The following is a 12,794-nucleotide window of genomic DNA, read 5'->3' as shown; positions in this document are numbered from 1 at the left end:
AATATATATATATATATATATATATATATTTGCATTAAACCGTATGTCGTTGTTTATACAAATTATTTGCTTAACAGAGTCGAGTGCGACACATGTGCTTCAGCTAAAGCAGTAACAACATTATATAAATTTAGTGAATTTGTTGCTTCTCTGAAAATAAGGCCTTATTATCCTTATTATGCAGTCATATTTACACTACGTAAACGTTCGCTTTGTTTGTCTAATAATTTACGATTTCTCTCTTCGCTTCTAAATTTATGTAACGTTAACACGGTGAAAATTCCCAAATCCCTTTTAAAAACCGACGGTTCACCTGTAAGAGCCTCAACACTCGGCTTATTATTTTTAATGATACATTGCAATGATTAAAACGCCCATATTTTTCTAAAGGGACTCGTAACACGTACTCTTTTAGGCAATTTTTTTTTTCGGAAGCACCAACAAAATATCTTCTCGGTAATATCGCGAGTGGAATTCTCATGATTTAATAACGAATTCTATGTTTTCATGAGCTTATATAAATTTTATGCTAATATTTCTGCGCGCTACGTGCGCTACGCCCGACCGTAGCATATTTCGAAGAAATGAAATACAATGACAATTTTCCTCGCCGCGTAAGAAAGAACAATTCTGCCAAACGTATACGTTTGTATATTGTCTTATGTGCATAGAAGATCGCAATGCGTCTCCTCTATAGCAAGGGATGCAGAGAGATGAATGATACGAAATTACGTACAAAGTGCACTACTGTTCCAAGAACGCTGAGAAATACGCGATAGAATTTAATTTCATAGCTGATGACATATGCAAAGAACTCTATTTAATTTATTATTGCACAAATTTACATTGTGTTTTATTAATGACTTAAAACTCTACTAACAATAACCATGGACGCAGTCAATCAAGTTTTAATAAATTTACACAAATGTATATGGCATATAGTTTTATATATGAATTGCACATATTTTGTATTATAAAAACTCAATAGAACATTAAATTCATTGTTTAGCACAAAAACTTCATTTGAAAATTTTATATTTACTTCACTTGAGATAAAATATAACTGTAAAACTGTAATTACTTAAATTAAATAAGTCATTCCTGAATCAATTGGGACTTATAATATGTTTACTCTGATTGGCTAAAAAAATATATAATACCAAATATTATTATTAATCGTTATTATATTGCATCAACTATAAAATCAAATAAATATAAGTTAAAATTTTGAATTTTGTTTTGCATGTGTGCATATACGTATATTGCTTAAGACGATAATCGTCAAATAAATATTGTAAATTATTAAAAAAAACTATTCCACAAAAATCCATTAACAAAATAAATAAAAAGCATTCCGTAAAATAAGAGACATTTTTGATATATTTACCTATATATGCAAAAATATCTATCTTATTATTAAACATCAACAAAAAATCAGTTGAATATGAACAAAATATTTAATAGACGTTTCCATAACGTCCAATCACGTATACAAGTTGTACTTACTAGTAATTGATCTATTAAGTAAATTTATATTAGTTTGTTAATTATTTACAACTTTTATTTTACACGTATATATAAATGTATAAGCTTGACAAGAGCCTGAAATAATATCTATTATTATTGATTATGGCTTGCTTATAATATAAATAAATAAATATATATATATATATATATATATATATATATATATATATAATGAAGAAAATCTTACCTTTCGTGCTTAACCAAACCTTTCTTGATTATTGCATCTCGTCAATTTGTTTCTCATTTTTTTCAAAATTATTCTTTTATCTTGATAACTGAAACAAGCAAAATCAGAATTATTAAAAATTTGATATAGTAAAATTGTGCATAATTTATGAACTAATTTAGAAGATATTTAATTTGTTAGTGCTGTACTCAGAAAAGGTTTATTGAACAATATAGTCTTATAAAGGTGACTTTATATCCACTTTTTGATGACATATTAAATAAAATGTTTTATTTCCTTCTTATTAAGTTTACTACTTTTCTTAATGAATTCTCAAAATTTTATTATATTACTTTACTGATTCATCATTGTAGAAATGTGTTTTATTTGCTGTTCTGCAAAAATTTACCACTTGTTTTGTTCACCCCATAGGCGCGGTAAAATGGGAAAAGGTATTTTAAAGCTAATAATAATAACTAAAATTACACATATTTATTTTTTACAGAGAAACAATGAAAGGTCAGAAATATTCTTCAGCAGAAATGTAATAACGAATAATTTAATTCATGTTTTGTAAAATTGCCTCTCTTAATCAACTTTACTTTTTTATTTACTATTTTTTATTATGCCAGGGTAATAAAGGTTTAGGTGTTTCTTTTTAGCCCACCTTTGTGTAAGCTTTTATAAAGGTTATATAAAAAAGACTATTGAACCTAACTTAAAATTAACACAATACAAATTAAAATACATCCTATAAAACAATTAAATAACGTTTACTTAAAATTATATTAAGTTTTGTAAACTAAACAACAGTGCTCGCAACCAAAAAACTAACAACGATAAATAACTTGTTTAATCCATCATATAACATTACAAAAATTTACATTGACTTTTATACCTTCGAAAGCAACGTTGAAAGAATCAAAGTTTAAAATTTTATTTCAAATATTGTTGTTATTAACTTTACTTGTTTTCCAGATATCGGTGGTGAACCTTTTTACCCGCGGACGTTTAAGCCCTACTCTATCCTATATTAAAATAAATAAAATATAACAAATGAATGAATATCAAAATCCATTCAATAATAATAAAATATTCGAGACAAAATTTTATTTCGACTGTGTATGAGACAAACATGTTATCGTTAACCACTCGAGTTTATTAACGAGCACTAGACTCTGAAGTGGCCTGTGATGAATGCGTACAATAAGATGTAATGCGAAAATTGAAACCCCTTTATGGCAGCGGCAGATCCACCCTACTCTATATTGCCGCAAAACACGCTCATGGTTTTTATTTCTTCACCCTTTTATTTCTCTATCTGCATTCGCTTTTCGTTTTATATTTTATTCAGGTCGTATATCGTTGCGAATGCTGGAATATATCTCTAATAACGATCACTTTAATATCAAACCACTTTAGAAATTAATTACTAACGTTTCTATAATCAAATTAATGTATAACACAATTATTTAAAATGACAAAATAACATTTGTAACAATTTTTAAAATGATTAATATGGATGGTAATCTGACTATATTAATTTGAGTTCGTTAGTATTTCGTGGGGTAGAGCAGAGCACATAAGTCCGATATGACTTTGAGCAATTAGTTTGTGAACCAAACTAATTATCTATCATAACCAATATCACATTTCGAATAACCAACTAAAGGACTATGTTCTGTAAAGCTCCAGCTTATTGATCATTGTAAAAATATGTTTTTATGCTACTTTTCAAAATTTGTCACCTGGTTTTTTTTACACCATAGGCGAGGTAAAAAAGGATAGTCAAAAGGCATAAAGATCCATCTTTTTATTTTTAATTTAAACGTTTTCTAAAATAATTGCTATATTAATCAATTAATTCAGTTTAATTATTAGGTTGAACAAAAATTAGAAATCATAATCTAAATATGTACTTTATAAAAAATTATCTACTTTTACTTTTTATAAATCTAGCTTAGATAGTTATTTCCGTTCATTTATCATAATCATATTTTGTGGAACATTTTTTATAAAATCACACTAGATACTTTTTGTACGAAACTTTGTCAGTGTTTTACATCATAAATCATCATCAGAGTTGGAATAACTATTTACTTAATTTCTCTCTTCTGTAATTGCTTTTTTTAACTCATTTGCCATTTTTAGTTACAATTTCTCATTGTTTACATTTCGTTGTAAAGGAGATTCTTTTTACCCCAAAAGTAAAAAACTAACGACGAAAAAAACTTAAGTTAAAAATTTGACAAAGTAGCCGTTTATCTAAATAAAAAAATATTTATTACGTACTTTATTTGTATTGATTATATAATTTATTTCATTCTTTCTAATAACTTAATTCGCAATTGTTTAAATTAGCCGTATATTTTTAAATAGTTATTTTCTGCAAATATTATTCTTTATTTCCGCTATATTATTTTATTTTTATCCATATATATATTTTCCAATAACAAAGAAAATATCCCTTCTTTAAATCCTCATATTCGATTAGACTGGTTTTGTTTACCTATATCTGTTTGCAAAACATTGTTTCGGTCTTGATATAATTAGGATACCTCGAAGGTCTGCCAGAACATGGATGCTGATATTAAGAAAAGGGTTCGGAGTATCTTTAAACTGTGATTAAACTTACTACTGATCATGACAAGGGTCTGAAGTTTAATTGAATATTAATGCTAACTATAATGTTTGAGATCTAGCGATTGTATACTAACAAATCCATGTTGTATATTTTAACAAAAGAATTAATTTGATTTACATTACCATAGATAAAAGTGATCAGTTTTCTTAGCGTAAAAAACATTTGTGATAATTTGTAATCAATTACACATCCAGAAATTTCGTAACTGTTGACATTTAATTGAGTTTCCTCAAACGAATTTAGGCTTTTCTTTGATATATAAAACATTGTATTCTCTTAGGTACGTTATACATCATTGAGTAAATTCAGCACAAACCATCTAATAAAATTATTTCGATTTAATGACCTATTTACTAACAGTATATTTCACCACAAAAATTAAGTTACGTGTATTTGGGGTTTTGTCAGCACTATAAACGTGACAGAATTTGGAATAATGCCATAACCTTCTTTCAAAGATAACAGGATGCTTTATACTGTCCTATAGATATATTTATATGTAACTTTTCAGAGAAATAGTTCACAGATTCTGATTCACAACTTTAAAAAAAAATAAGTATGTCAGGTTTCTGAACACAATTACCTACTTCTTAGAGTTCAATTTTACGAATCAGATTTCAATTCGAAACGTAGCTCTCGGGATAAATTACATACGCAATTATTAAAACTCAAAAATTACGGATTGTATTAAAATAATAATAATATATAGACAAATATTAGTTTTATTTTTACGTTCCAAAGATATACGGATTTCCTATAAATAAGACTTAATGCAATACTTTTCATGGATTACACAAACGTTTCAGAAGCCAATTAAAATTTTCATTTATACGAGATGATCAAAACGTATTGAAGAATAGTTATTACAAGTTGCAATTAGTGCTTCCATTTCGTTATGATAACTTTGCCAACAATCGGTTTTCGTGCATAGTAGAATACTTTGAATTTCCGGATGCTGCGGCTACACATCGATATGACGGAATTTCTACATTAATGGAAATGAACATTTTAATAATATGCAAATTTTAAAGTAAGAATAGAGTATTATTATTCTGACGAGATATTTAAATCAACATTCATTTTCTACAAAGTCGAATTTAGTTGAGGTGTTGTTATATAACGCTTAAATTTCTAATTTAAATATAAATGCAATAGTAAATGTGAAATATTAAACATATTATTGACACAGTACATGTATATGATATATTTATTTGCCAATGTTATGACAAGGGCATGTTACGCTCCAACTTCCATACATTATGCTAACGTATCATACTGAATACGGTCCAAATGTCATGTATTTGCTGTGCATTCATGCGTTTTACACATAAACTTCTATGTCACTTGTATGTTATGAAGCTGAGTCAGAAAGACCCTGTTAACTAAAATCTTTTTTTTGACATTTGTGCGGTTTCTAGATTAGGTTTTCTATCTGAAAACCGAACAATAACGCCTGACTGCATAACAACCACATGGCTTTTGTCAATATTTAGTATGAAAGTTCTTCATAACATAGCCTTTCCATAACATTGGTCTGCTGTGAAGCAGAATCGGTCTATTAATTTTTAATTCATATATATGTACATAAAACTATTAAACTTACTATTTATTAAAATTAATGTGAATTAATAATTAGTAATAATTAATAATTATAAGTAAATAAGTAAATATTATATTATAGAACAGAATTATTAAAGTAATAGGAACTGTATTATTTCCTAAAATTATATCGAAACTATCGTCCTTTGATTCATAATTACAATTTTCAATCAGACATTTTACAATGAAAAAAATTATAAACTCTTCAAATAATTGTAAAAATTGTATTGTAAATTAACATAATGTTATTAATTTAAATTAAAATCATTAAAAGTTTCATTATTGGTTTATAGGCCATAAGCATTTAAAGTTTAAGTGAACGACATTTGTCTATAATAAATATAATTCCTAGTAAAAATAATACATTTTTTATGATTTCAAATAATGACGATCCTATATATCATTTCTAAAAAATTCACACGATGTTCCACACCGTCATTGTAATTCTTTGCATGCCAAACACCGTTCCCTGAGTACTAAACTTTACGCGCTTACTAACATAAGTTATTCTTCAAACAAATACTTAGTTACAAACTTATAATATGATCCATAGTATCTTTTCCAATATATAGGTAATATTTCACTGCAAAACGTGTCATCCAAGAACAAACTTAGTCTAAAAATCATATTTTAAACTTGGTATTGCTTTTGATAATAGTATTGTATTTCAAACCAAAAGTAATTTAAAGTCTGAAGGATGCAAAGTTGTAGTTTGATGCATAATTAGTAATTAAACTCTACTTAAATTCCTTATATTAGCATGCAAATATTTAGAGAAGTTGTATACACAAATTGTAATTTTAATAATTCATTAGAGAAGTTGATTATAGTTTATCTAGAACTTAAAAAGGTTGTACTTTTGCTATTTAATTCCAAAATTTTAATTGATTATTTATATATGAAACCATAATTTAAAGTGATTAACTCTTTTGTTAAATTGTACGCTCTCATATATTTTTATTGAGTTTTCATGCACTATAAATTACATGCTGACATATTATGTACTCGAGTAATATTATGTACAAGTACATAGTGTATAATTGTAAACTTCTAAAGTTTAATGTACACATGCATTATTATGAACCAGAACCCTATTGCATACTCATACACCATTACGTCTTCTTGCACTATTATGTACTCGTACACTATTTCCTACTCATACACTATTTTCTACTAGTAAATTATTATGTGCTCGTGAAGTAGTATATAAACCAAAATTAATATTAACTCTAATACTTTTATATTTTCTCAATTCAGCAAACTTGGATAGCCTCCTTCCTGTTTTATCGAATATTCTTATTTCTCGAATATTATAAGAAATAGCCCTAAAGGTCCTAAATGAAATTGAAAACAAATAAATAATATTATACTTTCATGAAAATTCAAAAACATGAAGGTGGCATTATGGACAATAAAATCGTGAATTCATGTTATTCCATATTTGTACCGCAATACCCGAACCGAATCAAAAGGCAAAGGTAAGTACATCGTTTATTTTATGACTTAACATAACAATATAACACGCCTTCAAATAACCTTATTTTATGATTTCTGTATTTCTGTATATATTTTCACGCTTCATCGAGATATTTATATAAATAAATATATATATATATATATATATATATATATATATATAATATATAGCCCCATATACCGATATCTACCGACGTTTACAAGACAGCCTTTATTAAATTCTTGTACCGATTACACGCGACGTGGCATTCTGCTGTTAAAAGGGTGATAGAAAATACTGATAAATTAAACATAATAAATATCTCTACTCCAGAAAACAAAATAACAATTGTATTAAAAAATGTCGGACGATCTCGAGTTGTCAGCATTTCGTTCATCAAAACATTAATCATGCTTAAACACCAAAGCTTTCTGTTTCTTTGTGACAGTTATAATTACGTCTAATAAATTTTAAACATTCAATTTATAATTTTATATAAGAGAAAGAGGAATTGAAACAAGGTACAGCTTACGGTGTTTTCTATTTCAAAATATAAAATTTGTGTATTGGCATATTTCACCTGGGTTTTTTGACATGATTAATGGGCCTAACAATTTCAAACAAAAATACAAAAAACACAATTATTAGTGGTATATTTAGGATTAACTTATTCTATCGCAGGTTTAGAAATAGAAAATCATGTTTTCATATTTAGGTTGTTTTGGGTTGGCAGTTTTTATATTATTTTATCAAATGAAATCTATATCACTACTGCTTAATTTTAAGCTGTCCGAGACAGGAATAGAACATGGAATCTGTGATTGCAAAATTAAACTTAAACCATGATGCCATGGGCAAACTCATTCAACAAATGCGAACAGACAATATATTAGAGTCAATAAAAATTGGGATTTCATAGGTATTGCTTCTATACGTTTCCACCATGATCAGGAAGTCAATTTCAAAACAAAACACCATTCTTCACTTCCTAAAATATTACGAACAGCATCCCTGTCGGTTCCTCTGGGAAACATTTACATAATTTCATCCGATCCACTTTGATATCCACATCACATATGTACACATTTATAAATCATGACCATATTATATGTGTTCATATCTAACCTTCATGGTTGTCATAAACAATGTAATCTACTTCATAATCAAATGTCAAGCTGGGCAGCTCTACGCAATATATTAATGGATTCATTCAAATTATTACTATTCAACAGTTATATTTTAGTACAAAATCGTAATATGCATTTTGATGCGAAAATTATTGATATTACTATTTGTGGTTGTATTACAAGATTATGTCACTATCTGGCCTCTTAAGGCACTGTCTGGATTATGAATATATTATGTTATTTTTAATTCAATAAGAATTGGAATATAGTTTCAAATATATATAGAGTCTTCATATCCGGCATTTTCTTCATTCACAAGTAGACATGTTTTAAATATAAATTTATCATATTAAATTTTAGTGAAATAATTTAGACATTATTCTTCTGCCTTCATGCTAGGGGCTAAATTAGATAAAAAGTATATATTCATCTCATGATGACCGAGCGAGCAAGAGAAGTATTTACACGTCAATCATTCTATATCCCAAAACATTCCAAATATTCAAAAAAAACGACAGCTCAAAATTCCAAAACTTTTTGCGAAATTATTTAAATTCCACGCTTCTCTATCTTTCGCTTAGCGGTCTTTAATCTTCCATTCATCCATCAACTCAGGCAACGGAAGATTACAGACCCCGATCCGAAGTACACATGATGCATAATTAAACGTCCCAATGATTATTCCAGGCCCGTTCGTAAAGTGTTCGAGAAAATTCCAAATGGAGTTTCTACAAGATCGGCCAACGCCTGGAACAGGGCCGTACTTCGACACCAGTGTGCCGCAGAATTATACGGGACTCGTGGGTCAGCCTATAAGTCTACTGTGCAAGGTCAAGAATTTGGGAAACAGAACGGTATGTTATAATATGTTGATTTATTCATACATTAATTATGTAATTAACAAATTTATACATCACTAATAATTATTAAAAATATATTATGTATCATATACTCGGATGCTGCCGTTCTGACGCAAAATACCTATTAATTTAGTAATTTGCGAGTGAAAAAGGAAATAACAGATATAAAATAATTAATAAATAGTGTACGTTAATAGACATATATAAAATATAATACTAAAATTATCTGTAATTTGTAGAATCTAGTAATATTTTGGATGGTGAATTTATAATAAAAAGTCTTTCAAGCATCCATTAAAATAAATAAAAATAAAAAATAAAATAAAATTATTGAAAATATCTAATATAATGTAAAGATATAAACTTTAAGGATATTATTTATTATATACTTATTATATTTTCTATCATATATATATATATATATATATATATATATATATATATATATATATACATATATATGTAAAATCATTAATTATCAAAGGCTTCAAAGGTTTCCAAGTTCTCATTATCTGCGGTATAAATTATAATTACTTCGAGAGATAAAATATGAATAAAGCAATCGACTGCGTAGGTATATACATGACTATGCTCAGGCATACTTGTATGTAATAGTATTTGTTCTTATTATACAAATAAAAACGATTTCAACGCTCTTTCATCCTTTATATGGGCGTTACGCTCTTTAAATATTTCATTTATTCTGTTTATCCTAATTCTTTATCAATCAATCGCCCAACAATGGTTATTTTGAAACACTTCGATCGATTAACGAAGCCTTTCATTGTTCGTGATTTATTTGAATTTGTCTGATTTTACTTCAGAACGTAAATTCATTACGGCCCATTGATTGTTTCCTTTTGTGTATCGAAGCACAATGGCTTTTTAGAATAATTCACGCAGCACACACGTTTATATCACAAAATCTAAATGGACGAATATTGCGAATGACTAGAATTAAATTTCGAACGGGGTTGTTTTAAAATTTGACGCGGTGTTTCAGAAATGACAATCATTCGAGACTCATCTGGCGTAGGTGTACAGAGAAATAACACGTGCCCTATAGAATTAAGTATTAAACGAAAGCGATTATAAAGGGTTGGTTAATAACGGGGTAAGTCGGATCATGTAAATTATTTTATGCGTTTGAGATAATTTTGAATCTATTAACGCAAAAGGATTATTATTATTTTGGTCAGATTATCCAAGGCACGTTTGGAAAATGTTGCAATGCTTTATTAATTGCAGAAAGTAATACCACTGTAAAAATGTTTGTCATTGAAATTATAGAAACATTTTCTTCTATTGCCTATTTCAAATTTATGATTTTTTTACGCAAAAATGATCGTAATTGGAATTAACATCCCTTATACATATTTAGTGGGATAAAATTGCACGAAAAACATAAATTATACTGAAACTGTTATAGCACTATTCTATACAATATGCTTATGATAAGAATGATGATGGCGATAAATTCATAATAATTCTGATTTTTTCTAAATAAATTGATATATTGGTCAAAAAAAGATATGGATCCTAAAACGAGAGATTGTTAATTATATTTAATAGCACAGTTTAAACTGGATTTGCAAACAATGTTATGCAATACTTCTGTAACGTATAATATAATTATTTGCTTATTATTTTAATGTGAACTAATAGTTTTATGAAAAATACTTTTATAAATTACGTACCTAAAGCAACTAATTGCTTTTGCAAATATAAATTTAAATTTAATTAAAAATTTAAGATATAATTAAACGCCAAGCAATCTTTCTTTCATCATGCACTTCTAGCAGGACTTTATTTCTCCAGCTTTTCTCTGCAATAAACTGCAAACAGCAAAAATACGAGAACGTAATGTCATCAAACGACATGATAAGGCGCTCTATTCATAAAATTTAGTTCGGTGTACAACCAAGATTTTAAAATAAAATATGTACTTACAAGCGCATATATATTCGCATGAACAACAAAGTTGGCCACTTCTACAATAAAGCACGTTCGATATGAATACGTTAAGTGGATGCAGAGTTGAAGCTCGGTGCAGCTTCAAGTTTACACATGTAAAACCGTTCGTTTCGCGTTAAAATACAACAGTCTGTTAGAGAATGGACAGTAAGAGTCGTTGCTAGCTAGCATTCATATTTGCACGAATGCATTCATTAGAGTCGGCAGCTAGGGAAGAAGATAACAATGCTATGCAAAACTAAGTCCGCACGTACTGCCCGTTCATTGTGAAAACACGGATCGCAATCGACTACAAAATACAAATTCTAGAGGTAATGACATTTGATAGCAATCCTAGTTTAAAGGTTTGAGGAAGATATATATCACACATTTGAATTTGATAGGTCAAAGTTCGCAGTATGCAATGCAAATACCAAGTGTATACATAAGGGCACCCATGGCGACATATGACGAACCATTGAACATTGAACATTTTCGAACCATTGGAAATATTATGAAAAGTACTACAAAATATTTGATAAATATCGTTCATCTATAAAATAATTTACCATTCTCACGAAAATTTATTCAGATGAATCAAAATAAAAATAGAAATACCTCTAAGTGCAATGCGCATTGCAATAAAAATGTGTATGTAGTAAGGCAGTTTTTTATAATGTAGGTCAAACATAGTACGAATTGACAAATTGAATTAAGCCTATATTATTTTATGGGCTTCAAATCATTTAAAATTTATTTCCCAAAATTTGATCTATATTATTCATATCCATTATGTACAAAAAAAACTAATTGTGAAAATAAATTTCAATCCGACATCAGTTGCACCACTGACTGCATTTCGACTCATAGATACAAATTCGTTTATGCAGTTTATGCAAAATATTTACTATCACTAACATGATTAATTTTAAACGTAAACATATCTGCAGGTCCATGCTAATTTAAAGCAGTCTACAAATTGGAAACCTTGTTATATGTTGTCATATGTCTCTAGTTCCTAGTTTCAGAGTTGAGTTTGCAACAATCCAAGCAAATTTAAATTGAATGCCTCAATAGCACTAAGAGAAATACTATAGTAATGAATCATTGTATTAAATATGAATGGTAATAATTGAGAAATATTCTCTAAATAAAGAGGAAGAAAGTTAAAATCATGAAACAATAGTAAAAGCATCATCAAAAGATTTTTTTAAACAGAAATTCGTGGTTTGATTCAAATTGTGTACACAGAAATAATATAATAATGTTAAAATATTAATAATGATGCAAAATAATTCAAATTTTACAGAAAAATTCTATATGTTATTTGAAACATCCATGAAATTTCTGTAATAATTGCTAATATATTAATTCAAAAAAGCAATTCGTTTGTATCGGTAAATTTATTTTATATAAATACAACTATTGATGTCAAAATTACCTCTAGGAAGATCAAACTAAT

The 12,794-nt window shown here is 27.8% G+C and overlaps 1 protein-coding gene across 1 annotated transcript in view; it reads left to right on the top strand.

Annotated features, from left to right (window-relative positions):
* LOC113381896 overlaps positions 1 to 12,794 on the top strand; it is a 40,338-nt gene that overhangs the window by 14,619 nt on the left and 12,925 nt on the right. The window contains exon 3 of the mRNA XM_026620547.1: positions 9,207 to 9,373. Within this exon, the coding sequence (XP_026476332.1) occupies positions 9,207 to 9,373 (167 nt within the window). The remainder of the gene's footprint in view (positions 1 to 9,206; positions 9,374 to 12,794) is intronic.

Source organism: Ctenocephalides felis, unplaced genomic scaffold (genome assembly GCF_003426905.1).
Source record: "Ctenocephalides felis isolate EL2017-DRISC unplaced genomic scaffold, ASM342690v1 CF-g0.4_SCAFFOLD_00845, whole genome shotgun sequence".
NCBI lineage: Eukaryota > Metazoa > Arthropoda > Insecta > Siphonaptera > Pulicidae > Ctenocephalides > Ctenocephalides felis.
This window is presented reverse-complemented; position numbering and strand designations above follow the sequence as displayed.